This window comes from Neomonachus schauinslandi, chromosome 11 (genome assembly GCF_002201575.2).
Source record: "Neomonachus schauinslandi chromosome 11, ASM220157v2, whole genome shotgun sequence".
Taxonomy (NCBI): domain Eukaryota; kingdom Metazoa; phylum Chordata; class Mammalia; order Carnivora; family Phocidae; genus Neomonachus; species Neomonachus schauinslandi.
In genome coordinates, this window is record NC_058413.1 from 18067705 (window position 1) to 18082435 (window position 14731).

Consider the following 14731-nt stretch of genomic DNA (forward strand, 5'->3'; position numbering starts at 1 on the left):
ACAAAAACTTGAGGAAAAGAGCATTCCACATGTGCATAAAATGAGGAGCCTCCAAAGGAGATGGTGAAAGACCAATCAGATGATCCTGGAGAAAGGTGCGGGAATGTGTTGTCACAATATCATAGGGGACAGAGTTAACATTGGCAGATGCCCCTGGGAGATCAGGTTTGAAAAAGAATGAAAAGGATCCATTGGATCAGGATATTCGGTAGCCACTGAGGTCAGTTTCAGTAGAGTGAATACAATAAAGGCTAAGTTGCTGGGTCAGAGGAGTGAACAAAAAGGGAGCGAGTGGAGATGAATAGTGTAGGTGATTCTCTTAGAAAGCTTGGCAGTGAAGGGAAAGAGACCTTAGCTAGAGGGGCACAGAGAGGATTGGGAGTTGTTGAGGGTTTTTCTCCACGAGAAAGGGTTGGTAGTGTCTATAATGAATGAACAGAGTAACGAGCGGGAGAAGTCAAAGATACAGTAGGGAAAGAGATTTTTGAAGATGAAAAGGATGGGATCCAGAGCAAAAGTGAATGGGCTATCCTTGTAGGAAAGATATCATGGAGGTGGTAGTGGGTCCAGAAACTTTAGATGGATAGGCAGGAAGTTGAGGAATTCCTCAATAATGTTATCTATGTTTTTCTCCCCTGAAATATAAAAGGTGCTTCATCTCTGGGGAATGAGATGGGAAGTGGTTGAAGAGTAGAGATAAAAATTGATGAGGGGAAGAAAAAGTTGTAAGGGGACATATCAAAAAAAGGGGGGCATGTCAGCTAGAGTTCAGCTGCAGCTAACAAAATCCATTATAGCTATCTGAAGGAGAAAAAGATTTAATAATGTGAATTGGGTGCTTACAAAATTGTTGGAAGGACTGGAAGGCCAAACTCTAATCTGAGACTCCAGGAATGAATCCAAGGCATCTCATCACCCACCTTCCAGAGGACTTGCCACCTCTAACACAGTCAAGAAATTGAGGAATCTGGAAGCCACTGCTACAACTGCTGAATCGAGGAATGCACTCTTCAGCTGTGATAAAGGAATCCGGAAGTTGAGATGCAACTTAGGATACAGGGCCAAGGTTGCAAATTCAAGATTCACTGAGTGTTTCTCGTTGGCAGGACTTAAATCACAATCTAAACTAGTGTGAGGGATTCTGGGAAGTTTTTGATTTTTCATTTCCTGTAGTACCGGAATGTACACTTTTATTCCCATACTTTAAATTCTAATAAAACAACAAGAGCAACAGCATCATGCTCCACCTAATATAACCATCACTTCATATAAACAACCCATCCATCCATCCATCCATCTTTTTTTAGTTGAAATCAGATTTATGCCTAATATACAACTATAGATTTTGACAAACCTAATTAATAGCCACAGACTTTCATCCTTGAGTAAGAGATAATTGCCAAGAATCTTCATTTTAGCCTTGAATATAGAAACAGCCTAGTAGCAATTTACCTTGTCCAACTTCTAAGGCAGAGCACCAAAGTTTACAATGCTCTTTCACATATACAACTTCATTTGATTATCACATCATTTGGTGAACTGGACATACATAGGGTGTTTTTACAGCTGATGTAAAAGTCTCAACTAGTACAGTATCATACAAATTTTAGTCATATTTATATTAATTTCAAAGTATTCTAGTATCCAAATGTATTTACAGTCCATCAAAGAGAAAGAGGTTGTGTATTACATTCAGTAATAATACTTGTGTGATGAACAAGACAGGTTGTGGGTCAGTTCAGTCCCACTGGACAGTGTGCTAATCTATCTAGAAGAGACTGCAAGCGATTACCTTAGCCTTGTTAATAATTTTCTTTTTCTCAGCTTTATTGAGGTATAGGTGACAAATAAGAATTGTATATATTTAAGGTGTTCAATTTGATGTTTTGACATATGTGTATATTATAAAATGATCACCATAATCAAGCTAATTAACATATCCATCACCTCATATAACTATAATTTTCTTCTTTCTCTTTTGTGAGCATACTTCAGATCTGCTCTCTTAGCAGATTTCAAGTATGCAATACAGTATTGTTAAGTATAGTCACCATGCTGAACTTTACTCTCCAAAACTTATTTATCCTGTATAATTGAAACTTTGTACCCTTTGACCAACATCCTCCAATATCCCGCCCCCCCCGCCCCAGCTCCTGGCAACCACCACTCTACTCTCTGCTGCCATGATTTTGACTATTTTAGATTCCACATATAATGGAAATCATACAGTATTTGTCTTTCTGTGTCTGCCTTATTTCACTTAGCATGATGCCCTCCAGGTTCATCCATAGTGTCATGGATGGCAGGATTTCCTTCTTTTTATGGCTGAATAATATTCCATTGTGTGTACCACGTTTTCTTTAACCATTCATCCCTTGTCAGACATTTAGGTTGTTTCCATATCTTAGCTGTTGTGAATAATATGTTTTCATCTTGATCTATCCATCCATCCATCCATCCATCCATCCATCCCTCTAACCATAGTAGGCATCAGAAGTTGGGCTGATACGGTGCAGTAGACAGATCAGATCAAGAATAGCACCTGCAGTTGAAATCACAGTGTGATTTCTGTTACATAATCTGCCATCATTCTCCAACTCCAAGATATGTCTGCTCGAGCCAAACAGGTAAGTTCCATAAGGATGAGATGGGGATCACCAGTAGCTTCCTGGTAAACCGGCTCTCAGAAAAGAAAAGAAAAAAAGGCCTGATTTGTAGTGTTTGCCAGTTTCCATGGTTTAAATAGTCCCAACATGGCCAATTTTAAGCTCCCAAAATGACGTCACTGAAGATGAAGTTGGGAGGTAATGTTCACAATCATAACAATTCTTATGAATCGCTGAGAATAATGTTAACGCATCCTCCCAGGCATGTACGAGCTGATTCCAGCATGCCACTGGGTCACCAACCTTGCATTTTTCAAGTCTTCCATGGTGGCATGGCTCTCTCTGATTTGGTTTTGATTTACTATTTTGTTACTATTTTGTTACGAGAGGCCTGGCAAGAGTTTTCACCTGCTCCTTCCTCTCATGCCAGTCCTTACTCCATAGTCAGGCAGGAGATTTTGCCTATTGCTGAGGATATCTGTATTTTCCAGCTCTACACTCAGGCCTTAAGAAAGAACCACAGGGTGGATATGAATCTGTTGGACTCACTATGAAATAATTTGGGCCCAAACTCCATTTATTTCCTGACTTCCATTAATTCTCACTCAACCCATGACCTGAAATTAGCGTTAGCTCAGAGCCAGTAGTAAGTCCTGAAAAGTCTGGGATTTCTCTTTTCCCAGTGCACACTCGCTCTACTTGATGACCACAGAAAAATTGGGAGGGAGATGCACAATATAAATTTGCAATGTTATATGGTACAGAATACAAAGTTTTTCTATTTGCCTGACTTGGGTCGGGGATTTAGTGAAAACCTATAACCTGCTGATGTCCTGAGATTTTGCCTGTCAGATCTCTAGTTTGTGTGTTTTTTAACTGTACATATCAAGTATTTCATGTGTTTTAGCCCTTGGTACCCACAGTCGATTGGCCACTGCCAAAGACCCTCTGTCTGTTTACCTTCTGTGTCCACTTTGCTTCTGGTCACTAAGTGTCCCTGCAGAGCCCATGCTGGGATCTCATGATTCGCATTAAAACCCAGGAACCCATTCAATGGCAGTATCTTCCATCATCAGCCCCAGCACCATTTCAGATGTTTCTCTCTGTCTTGGTGAAGGGAGAGTCCTTTGGTCCCTCTCAGGGAATATAAAGTGTGGATAAGCCAGTCATGGGTGGTAAACCCATTTCAACACACCAAGCTCCCTAAGTCATTGGATTTCTCACACATTATACCTAGGAATTCTTTGGCATGTCAGTTTCATTTGACTTGCTGGAACCAGGCTTCAGTTTGCCAAGTGAAGTAACCCTAGAACTTTTATCACATTCTTGTGCTGGCACACCAGCCTCAGAATCTCCGGTAAGCACAGCCATACTGAAAGATTCAGCTGGTTTCAACTACATTCGTTTCTCCCTACTCTGGAAGGGGTTGAACTTATTCTTTTGAATATTCCTCAAGTTTTCATTGATATATAAATGTGCACATTTTGGCATGTAAGCATCTACTAGACAGACTCACCTTTATAATTGGCTCCTTGGGCTCATGGAGATTGTCTTTAGCCATGGCTCTGGGGTACATGGGAGGCTATAGGGTAAGGGATATTTATAGTCTTCAAGCAAGACAGGACCAGTCTCCTTAGGTAGGTAGGAGGGGTTGTTCCTACTGGTGAGAGAAGCCTGGTGGAGTTATGGGGTTCAGGGTCTTCAGACAGAACTGGGTTCTCCTAAATATCACCATTCTAAATTTTGACACCAGAGTGCTCATGGTCTCAAATGGTCTCTTTCCGAATCATTGCCCTAAGCGCCAGGTGTGGTTTTTACCTCTGGTTGGCTGAAGTACAGTGTGGATGAAGCATCGGTTTGAGCTCAGAGGATCCGTGACTTGGTGATTTGGAACGTGAGACATGCTATCGAGATCAGCCTGTCTTTCCCGGCGCCTGGACTCCCCCATTGGAGCTGTCATCCCAGCACTGTGATGGGCAGTTCACCTGTCTGCCTTTCTCATCAGATGTGGAACCATGCACCTGTCTTGTTTTTGTTATTTCCCCAGCGCCCAGCAAGGTGCCTGGAATACAGAAGTCCTCAGTACTTATTTACTAATAAATGTGCCAATGAAGGAATAAATGAGTGAATGAACGGTTGTCTTCCAGGTTACTACCCTTAGTATTCGGAGTAGTTACCCTGAATATGTTCCTTCGTCCATCCATCCACCCACTGCATACTTACTAAGCAGCTACTGTGTGCAAGACACCTTGTCCTTAACTTCCTTGTAATGGCTTGTTTTTAGTGAATAATCAATCTGCTTATTGTGCACAGAGTAGTCCAAGTCCTGTCCATGGTGGGGAGAATGTAATCTCTTCTTGACTTTAAAGCAGTGATACTGGAGCCAGGCAGAACTGAGACTGAATCCTGCCTCTGACATTTGATATTTTGGAAACCTTGAGCCATTTACCTTTTTGAGTAAGAGTTTCTCCTTCCGTAAAGTGGTTTTAAGAATATCTTAACTTGCAGGATGGTCCTGAGTCAGCCTCAGTGAATGTTGTTGAACGATGAGATGCAATGGGTGAATGAATGAATGAATGAATGAGGGGTTATCGCCCCACTCAGGCTAGGTGGCCGGGCACAGCCTGACTCCTCTCCCATAGCCAGAGTCCACCTGCTGCCTGAAAATTCAGGATAGGTATGAGAAAGCCTAAGCTTCAAGCTTTGCTTAACCAAGCAAAAATGGCACAAACTGGGTGACAAAGCAGAGAGCTAGCGAAATCCTCCCCCAAAGTGGACCCTGAGCCAGCAGCAGGGGCCCTTGGGCAGGTGACCCAAGAGACAGATGAATTGCTCCCTTGACTGCTGCATGTCCGACCGCCCCAGCCCCTCCCCTCCCTCCAGGGATGTGGGCAATGCGACGTTGGCATGGTGACCAGTCCGCCTGTCTCCCCCCTCCTCTGCATCCTGACGACAAAGAGGCCCTGAGGAGTAGAATGGGGCCCTGCGGGCTCCGCGGGCTCAAGAATGGTCGGGAGAGTGGGGTCCAGAAACTGAGGGGGCCTGGCTGCAAAACTCCTGCGGTGGGGAACAATGGAGCCGTTGCCCTGGCAACCAGGGGAGGCCTCTCCCTGGGGCTCAAAGCTGAGTCTGGGAAGAGGTGTCCTAAGAGAGGCAGGTTGGGAACAGAGGAGGGGAGTGCCTGTTCTCAGAGCCGCCTGTCCCCCAAGGAAGGGGCAGGGACCCCCTTTCCAGAGAAGATGATCAGAGTCTCTGTGGACCATTCTCCAGGGCCTCTGAGGGAGACTGGGTGAGAGCCCGTCTCCAGCTCCTGGAGTGGGGCTCTGCTGAGTGGGTGGGGGACGCTTCCCTGCAGTGTCCGATGGGGACTTGGCCCTGAGGCCCACTCCTCCTCGCGGGCCTCCTGAGGGCTGCTTTCAGGGCCCAGGGTCAGCGGGGCAAGGGGTCCCCCAGCCTTGGGGCTGTCCTGCAAACTCTGGGGTGTGGGAGCAAGCTGTGGGTACAGGTGAGGTGGGAGGGGTAGGGCCACGTTCTCGAGCCTGACGGCAGACCCTTGCCATGAGGGGTCCCAGGGTTTTGCAAAGGTGATAGCTTCTGGAGCAAGACGGTCCTGGCTTCAGCTCTGCTCCATCACTCGCCAGCCGCATGACACTGGGGAGATGGTTTTGTCTGTGGCTAGGTTTCCCCAGATGTAAAACAGGAAGGACACCGGCCCTGGCATGTTGGTATTGAATGGAGGGGACGGCCCCTGTGACGCACAGGAAGGGCGCAGAGTGGCCCATGGTGGGTTAGCTTCCCTTCCCTCCCTCAGCTGCATGTCTCTCCCGCAGGCAGGCACCTGGATCCCTGGAGGGATCGCCTCAGCTCTCCCCAAACTACGGAGATCCCCCATCAACACAAACACATTCTCCCTGAAAGGCTCCCCTGCTCCTATTAGCCTCCCGAGGAGCACAGTCTGTGAGGGTCCTGGGCAGGACATAACCCTGTCGTGGTGACCAGAGTTGTCTTTGAGAATGGCCAGTTACAGGTGTCCCTTGCCTTCCTGAATTTTCTCCTTTTCCCCTTTGGACGTGGGTTGCTTTTGCCATAAAGAAAACGTTAAGGGGAGATGAAACACACCTTATCAAACGCCTGAACACTCCGAGGCGCGGGAGGTGGCCACTCTGGGCCCTGGGTGTGCCCTGGGCCTAAGGCCCATTGCGCTTGCCTGAAGAGAAGCCAGTGGCTGAGGGGGATCCCGCCTCAGCAGGTGGCCACCTGAACAAGAGGACCCAGAGCAGAGGCTTGGCCCTGCACTGCCAGGCGCTGTCCCCCTCTGCAGTCAGCACCCCACACGACCCGGGAGCCTGCGTGGGTGTTGGGGGATGAAGTCGGGAGTCACGATGCCAGCCAGATGCCTTGTCCTTGCAGAACAAATGGGTCCCTCTTGTGGCCACGAGGCCTCATGGCAGCTGTTCGCCATCCCTGTGCCCTCCGCTGTGGCTCAGACAGGTGCCTGAAGGGAGGGCCACAAAGGACTCCGGACCTGGTCTGGACTGCCTCTGGTGTACCCAAAGTCAAGATCATACCTGGCCTGGCTCCCCGAGTCGAACTGGACCACAAGGCTCTTCCTTGCTTCTTCCCAAGCGAGAACCTTGTGGATACTGAGACGCAGCCCTTCTGAGAGGGCTCACCACACTCAGACCCTGATGGATGGGGTGGTGGGGGAGGCGGCTGAGCGGACAAGCTGGGTGCGGGGATCTCGCCCACAAAGGCGGTCTCAGATCAGAGAGCAGACAAGAGTTCCCATACTAATTCTGGGGAGTCTGTTACGTCAAAGTCCTGGGCTGGGCTCGTTGTGGGGTGTGTGGGCAGAAATGTAGAAACTTCGGAAAAGCACACTTGTGGCTTCCTGGTATCCTCACCCTAGTTGGTGTGTTCGTTCCAGACAGAAGTCACCTGGACACGTGGAGCAGCCTCAGGGGGGTCTGTGAACCCCTCAAATTTTATGCAAAACACGGGCTCAGGAGCATCTTCCTAGAGAGGGTCCAGAGCTTTTACCAGCTTCTCAAAGGATTTAGAAGAACCAGAACCACAGTGAAAGTAGATGAGACCAGAACTTTCTCATCCAATGCTGTATGGGCTCCTTCAAAATGGTCACCCTGGCAGGAGGTAGATGTACTCAAATGATACCGTCTGCTTCCATCTGGGGTTCCTTCCGGGTGTCCTCAGGGGTAGCTTTCCAACCATGGAGGGATGTCAGGCTCATTTCTCCCTGACCACATCTGGCTTCTGTCCCCAGAATGATCCAGCTTCATCACCCACCTTAGCCACTAGCTTTGGATCCAAGTGACTGTCAGCCATTTCCAAAAATGCCATCCACCTTAACAAGGCAAAGATTTGTCACCCTCAAGAGCATTCAAGTGAACATGACAGCATTGCCGCAGGAGCTCCTGAAACTTCCTTTAGAACTCCAAGTGGGAAAAGAGTATATAAAGGTATATAGTCTTTTGTGTTGACTACTTTAAAGGGTCTGCTAGATCAGTAAGAACTCACTGATGTGACTCGGTAATGATGAACTGTAAGCATAACAGATAAACTAGCAAGACCCAGAAGGTGAGATAAAGGGTCAAGGAATGTGTAGAGGCAGTCAGGGAATGCAAGAGTTGTGGTGGCCAAGAATGTGCCATCATTCTTACGGCATTCAAGAGATTTCTCGATGTCTGTTCTGGACCCTTGGTGAATACACCAGGAGCTCTCAGTGGATAAAGGAGAGAGACCCTGCTTGCGTCACGTGTGCTAATACCCATCATCCAGGGATACAAAGGCCCTTTACTAGAGATTTCAGTACATTTTCCCTTGTGTAGATATCTGGAAGGACCGCCGGCACTGCTCATGAAAGAAATTTACTCCTCATGCAATAAATATTCCTGAGCACCTACCATCGACCATGTTCAAAGTGCTATGGCAAGTAAAATCTCCTAAGAATCGGGGTGCCTGGGTGGCTCAGTTGGTTAAGCGACTGCCTTCGGCTCAGGTCATGATCCTGGAGTCCTGGGATCGAGTCCTGCATCGGGCTCCCTGATCAGTGGGGAGCCTGCTTCTCCCTTTCCCTCTGCCTGCTGCTCCCCCTACTTGTGCTCTCTTTCTCTCTCTATCAAATAAATAAAATCTTTAAAAATAAAAGTCAAATGGGAAACAAAGAACCATTTTTATAGGTGGACTTGAGCCCCAGTAACCACTGCTGCAGTAAAGTGGGCTGAGCCATGGGGAAGCATCCCCCCCCTTTTTTTTTGGCTAACTATTTTGAAATAGCTTTAGATTGGGCGCCTGGGTGGCTCAGTTGGTTGAGCGACTGCCTTCGGCTCAGGTCATGATCCCGGAGTGCCGGGATCGAGTCCCGCATCGGGCTCCCTGCTCGGCAGGGAGTCTGCTTCTCCCTCTGACCCTCCTCCCTCTCATGCTCTCTGTCTCTCATTCTCTCTCTCGCAAATAAATAAATAAAATCTTAAAAAAAAAATCTCCTAAGAATCCTGAAGTCTAGTAGAGGAGGTAAGTATAAATACACAAAAGGGAGAATGTAATCAAAGTGTCACAGAAGAGATCAGACAGGGGGCTGGGGAAGGCAAAACCTGGAAGGCGGCTGTGGTTGATGACCTTAATGGTTTGGGGTCCTCATTCCTCTCTGTGTCCATGCCCATTGCCATGGGACTTGGCAGCACTCCCTCACTGAATGCAAGTTGTACTTCCTGTCTCAGGACAATGGCTATTAGCACAGGCAACACAAGCAGGGTATTTAAAAGCGCTCATGTGATTGGGCTTGTTCTCTGGGGCTTCTGTCATTGCCCCAGGAAGAATATTCTGCGCTGGCTCCCTGGTCCCAGAAGAGCCTCTGGAAGTAGGCAAGGCAAGCAGAACCCATGTTCCAAGAACAGGGAAGGAGGTGAGGAGCCTCAGAGTGCCCCGATCCAGTTCATGGGTCAGTCGGTGGTCACCTGGCCTTGATGACATTCCTTAACACAAGGAATTGAATCTGTAATTGCATTCCATTTTAATGCATAAATGGAAATGTCAGTAGGTAGATTGGTTAGAGGCTACCATACGGGCCAGGGGCAGGTCTGTGAACTCCCTTCACGTCCCTTCCGCCTCTTCATCTTCCGTAGCCAGCGGCGGGGAGGTCCCTGGATTGTGAACATCTCTGCACCCGGAATGCCATGTGGTCTGCCCCTTAGTTACCAACTTTGGTCCTCAGCGGCTCAGCCTGGTGTCCAGCTGCCACCTGCAGGATTTGGAGAGTAAGGGCAGAAGTTGGCCTGGTCCCTTATCCCTGGGGCCCCTGGTTCTCACTAGCTTTACCCAGAGACACCTGACTACAGAGAGAATGGCTGTTGAGAATGACTCTGGACACATTCTCAAAACTCTTGGGAGATGTCTTAGTGGAGAAGCCCCAGGATCTCATCTGCCATTTTTATGAAGGCAACCTGTGGTAAGGGTTGGTCTGATTGGGTCTTACTTTCAAAAGGGGTCTGGGCTTGTTTCCAAATGATAAGAGGTAGCTCCCCAAAGGAGCTGGACATTTTCAGAATAGCTGGGCTTTCTGTAATAGGCCCCTGCAGAGATTTTGGGGATGAAGGGCATGGCCCAACTCTGGAGGAAGTAAACTCTAGACAAAATGGGAGTGTGCTCTGAAGCCAATGGGTCTGAATGTCTTTTTTTCCATTTGAGCCCTTATGAAGAATATAATTCTTGTTTATCAGTAACAATATTTCTCACACAAGGGCTCATGTTCCCCAGTGGGAGGTTCCAGATTTCTTGGGGGGAAAAGGTCATATGTGGTATAGAATTGGTCTCTCCAAACTTCCAGTCATGAATGCACATGGAGCACATACACTGGAATCCCCTACCCTCAACTTCATCACACACAATGGCCATATATAGTATTTTAAATACTGAGCTAATGCAAAGTCAAGAAAGATAAATCACCAGATGCAACACTGCAACAACCCACAAGGCCTCAAAAAATCGCTATAGGCTGAGGAACTGTGGTCCTAGGCTCCACATAGGGTCGGGAATTAGGACTCCTGGACAACTGAGATTTGCAACTGGGCTGTGTAAGGACAGGAGCTAGGGATGAGACTCTGTCCACTAGGTAAAATATTAGAACTCAGCCTCCTACTTGTGGGAAGATGGGGCCCTAATTCCTTCTCCATACAGTGTGGAAACCCCGCAGAAACTGACATGAAAATGTGTTTGACTTTGTAGAGATCCCAGGAGAGACCATCTCAAAAACTTCCTTTAGAGGGAGGTGTCCTCAACCCCAGGTGCTTGTGGGATTACCTCAGATGTTAATTCCTGCTAAGGAGAAAAAATATAAAATATATGAGGAAGTCCATCACCACTCATTAATTAATTAACAACAGTTTTCTCTGGATACCTTTTGTGTGTCAGGGGTTAGAGATATATCAGGGTATAAAACAGTTAAAAACTTACTACACTGTTATGTTAACTCACTTGAACTTAAAAAAACAACAACTTTGCAGTTAGAGCTTACTTTTAGGTTGGGAGTGACAGACAAATATGCATAGTAGACTCAATGATTCAAGTTACGGAGAGAAGTAAAGCAGGAAAGGGGATTAGGACATAGTGGAGGCAGATGGCATAATTTAAAATATCATGATCAGGGAAGGCCCACAGGTGGTGAGGTGAGTCAAGTGGGTTTCTGAGGGAAGAGCAAATGCAGATGCCCTGAGGCAGGAGCATGCTGGAAGTCTCAAAATGTAGTCAGGAGGCCAGTGTGGCTGAAGAGTAAGAGGGAAAATAATAGATGAAGCCAGAGAGGTGAGCGAGATTGGCTTTTTTGGTAAGGCTTTATGGCATTGCAACTCACTGGTTTTAAGCAGAGAAATGACACAATCTGACTTACGTTTTAACAGGAGTTAGGATCACTCTAGGGTTTTTTGACCCAATTAACTGGAAGCAGGGAACTGAAGATGGGAAGACCAAAGTTAGACAAGAATCTTTGGGAAAGATAAGGAATTCAGTTTTGGACCATGTGAAGATATGGGGTAGACAGATAATGAATTTGGGGCTAAAGGAGGCTATCTATGCAGGAGGTATGAATTTGGAGGTCACAAGCATGGAGATAGGAGCAGAAACCACATAACCAGATGAGATCACTAAGGATGTGAGAGAATACAGAGAAGAGCAGAGATTTAAAGACTGAGAACCAGGGAATTCTAGCATTATGGGGTCAACAGTCCACATGCCCAACAAGTAGAACTCATTCCTGATGAACAAGAAATAATAGATTTGGAAAAGTAAGAATGCTGAAAATGTTCAAGTTGTTAAAAGAAAGACTAGCACCCACAAAACAAGGAGAGATCATGAAACATGAGCAGGCAGATATGATGAACAAGAACCACACAGAAATCCTACGAATGAAAAATATACTGCAACAAAAATCTCAATGGATAAGCAGTAGACTAGGCACAGCTGAAGACTTAGTGAATTGGAAGACAGAATGGAAAAAATCCACCAAAGTGAAAAACAGATAAAAAATTTCTTCAGGCGGCATTTCTATTAAATGCTCTCACGGGGCACGCTCCTTACCTTCCAGGCTAGGAATCACTGTTGGAAGCAGTCAAACTTTTGAATCGGTCCAGAAATGGAACAAAACCCTTAACATGAAGGAAAAAGTAATTTATTTCTAGAATTGGGAAGATGTGGCAGCAGGATTGAAGACCTCTGTAACAAGAGGTAACATTCGCTGGCTGTGTGGTGTGCGCCCGTCCCTGCAGGACTCTCACCAAGGCTCTCCATGAAGCTTACCTAGATGAACCTCAGGATCAGTGCTCAGCTGAGGGGATGTGACTTTGTGACTTAGATGATTCTTCCTTTCTGGGAAGGTCAATTATATACCCAACTCTCAACAGTTGCTGATCGTGCATCTTTTCCGGTCAAATGTATCATGCTAATAAGTTCATCAGCCATAAAGTCTAGTGATGGATTGTTTCTCCCCTCACCTTGCCATTGTGGAAAGAAAGAAAGATGAAGATGACCCAGGACTTGAGAGGATCAGATCCAGAGTTATTGTTGGCTTCTGAACTGTCCACGTTAGCCTGGTTTTAAAGAAAAAACACACTCCAGACCTATTTTGCTCATAAACAACTTTTATTTTTGTTCTCAGTATGTGCCCTTGAAGATTCCAAAATGTCTGGAGTTTCTGATTCTCCTGGGACCAGAGGTAAAAGCATTGCACGGAAACACTCAACCTTGGCGCATCGCTCTCTCCCGAGGAGCTACGTTTGAAGGCCTCAGAGAGAAGGAGCTGACACTCACACCTTATTCCAAGATGGGTAACACAGTGAACAAAGAATTAGTAAAACATAGACTCAGTCTGTAGAGGGCTTCAAATATACATATTCTATATATATAAACCTGTTATATAGGATTTCAACTTATTGGTTTCCTTGTGATTTGTAATTAAAGTACAAATGATATAGAGGTTGTACACTGCTGATTTCCCCTTCTCGGTGCCCCCCTCCCTCCCCAACATAAATAACATTACAAAGGTCAGGTGATCCTAAGAGTTTTTGTTGTTGTAAATATTTTGTTTTTAAAAATCATTTCCCCTTTCTCCCCTGCAAACTACCTCTGAGGGTTTGTGACATAGCAGCATGGACCGGACGTGACGGGGGATGGCATATGGATCTAATGGCGAGAGCGCACGACGTTGCTCCTCACTGGCACCGGATGGGCTTCTGCATTTCCACTGACAACAGAGGCTGCGACAGGAAGCAGAGAATGTGCAACGCGGTTTCATCCTCCGCCAACGAGGAGGAGGAGGAGGCCGGCTGGACCACTGAGAAAAGCCCTAAAGGCATCGAGGTTTTGGAGACAGAGCACAGCTCCAGAAACGTCTTGGCTCAGTATTTACACGGTATCTTTCCACTGCATTTTCCTTTTGAGACATTTGTGTTTCTGAGGTTGGCTTGGGGAAAGAGGAGACTTAAAAACAAAGACAAACCAATTCCCACATACGTAAAAGTCCTGCTGTAAGTCTTACTCAGTTATTTTCACACACATCATTAAAAGTAGATACTGACAATGATTGGTTTCTTTTCTTATTCTTTTTTTTTTTAAGAGCATGAGAAGAGCAAGAAATGAGAGAGAGAGAAGAGAGAGAGAGAGAGAGGAGGGTGCGTTAAGGAGAGCGCCGTCCCTTCTTTAGCATTAAGTGACACTGGATGGTCTGGATTCGGTTCTTGGCCGGAACGAACTCAGGCTGCAGCTTCAGCGTCGATTCATACCACACCAGCGCTTTCTCAAACTCCTCCTGTGAGGGGCAAAGGGACAGATGTGAGAGGGATACCACCACTTGGCTAAGTATGTACTGTGACTTCTTTTTCGAGAAGCACCTCTGTGCTAGGAGCAATCCTGCAGTGTTTTCTCAATGGATCTACATCTCTGAGGAAAACTCTGAGGTCTGGAAGGGAACACCACCCCCAAGGTACAATATCACAAAGAAAAGGAAGGCAGAGCCCAAGAGCCAGAGGGGAAGGGGAGATGGACTTTACAAAGGTCTGACCCAACAGTGGGAGTAATCCTGGAGGTAACAGTGAGGACCAACATTGCTGAGTACTCAGGCACTGTGCCGGGTGCTTTATGAAAACCCTCCATTTAATCCTCACAGAAACCTCTAGAACTGGGCCTGGCAAATGCTCCTTAGGCATCTCCCTGAATTTTCTACCATAGCTAGAAAGATGGAAGTTAAGTATCTCAAAGTCAGGTGCTGTAAATTTTGAAACAGTTTTTTGTTCTCCGTAGCATTTAAAAATATGAACATCGTTTGGAAATGACTGCTGTCATATTGAAGGTGTTAATCTTTTACTTAGACCAATAGGCTCAAAGAGGAGTCCAAACCAAAGGGTTAAATGACTCCTTCTAGGCAAATGAGAGGCAGAATTCCTCATTCATAGTAGCAAATTTCACATTTACTGGGGACAAAAACAGATTCTTTGATTTTAAGAAGCAGAGAAGGAAATTTGCACATTCAGCAATACCTACCTGGCCAAATTATACTCGCTGCCTTTCAAGTCAAGGATGACACATAAAACTTACAGCTTCAAGCTGCTCATTCTATTAAC

At 46.2% G+C, this 14731-nt stretch overlaps 1 protein-coding gene across 5 annotated transcripts in view; it reads right to left on the reverse strand.

Annotated features, from left to right (window-relative positions):
* Nucleotides 1–12734: 12734 nt before the first annotated feature.
* The window catches only part of TTC17 (tetratricopeptide repeat domain 17), a 116418-nt gene continuing 114421 nt past the window's right edge, over nt 12735–14731 (reverse strand). For all 5 annotated transcript variants that reach the window (XM_044919476.1, XM_044919475.1, XM_044919473.1 and 2 more), the window contains one exon: nt 12735–13920. In XM_044919476.1, coding sequence (XP_044775411.1) covers nt 13789–13920 — 132 coding nt within the window. In that variant the 3' untranslated portion in view covers nt 12735–13788. The remainder of the gene's footprint in view (nt 13921–14731) is intronic.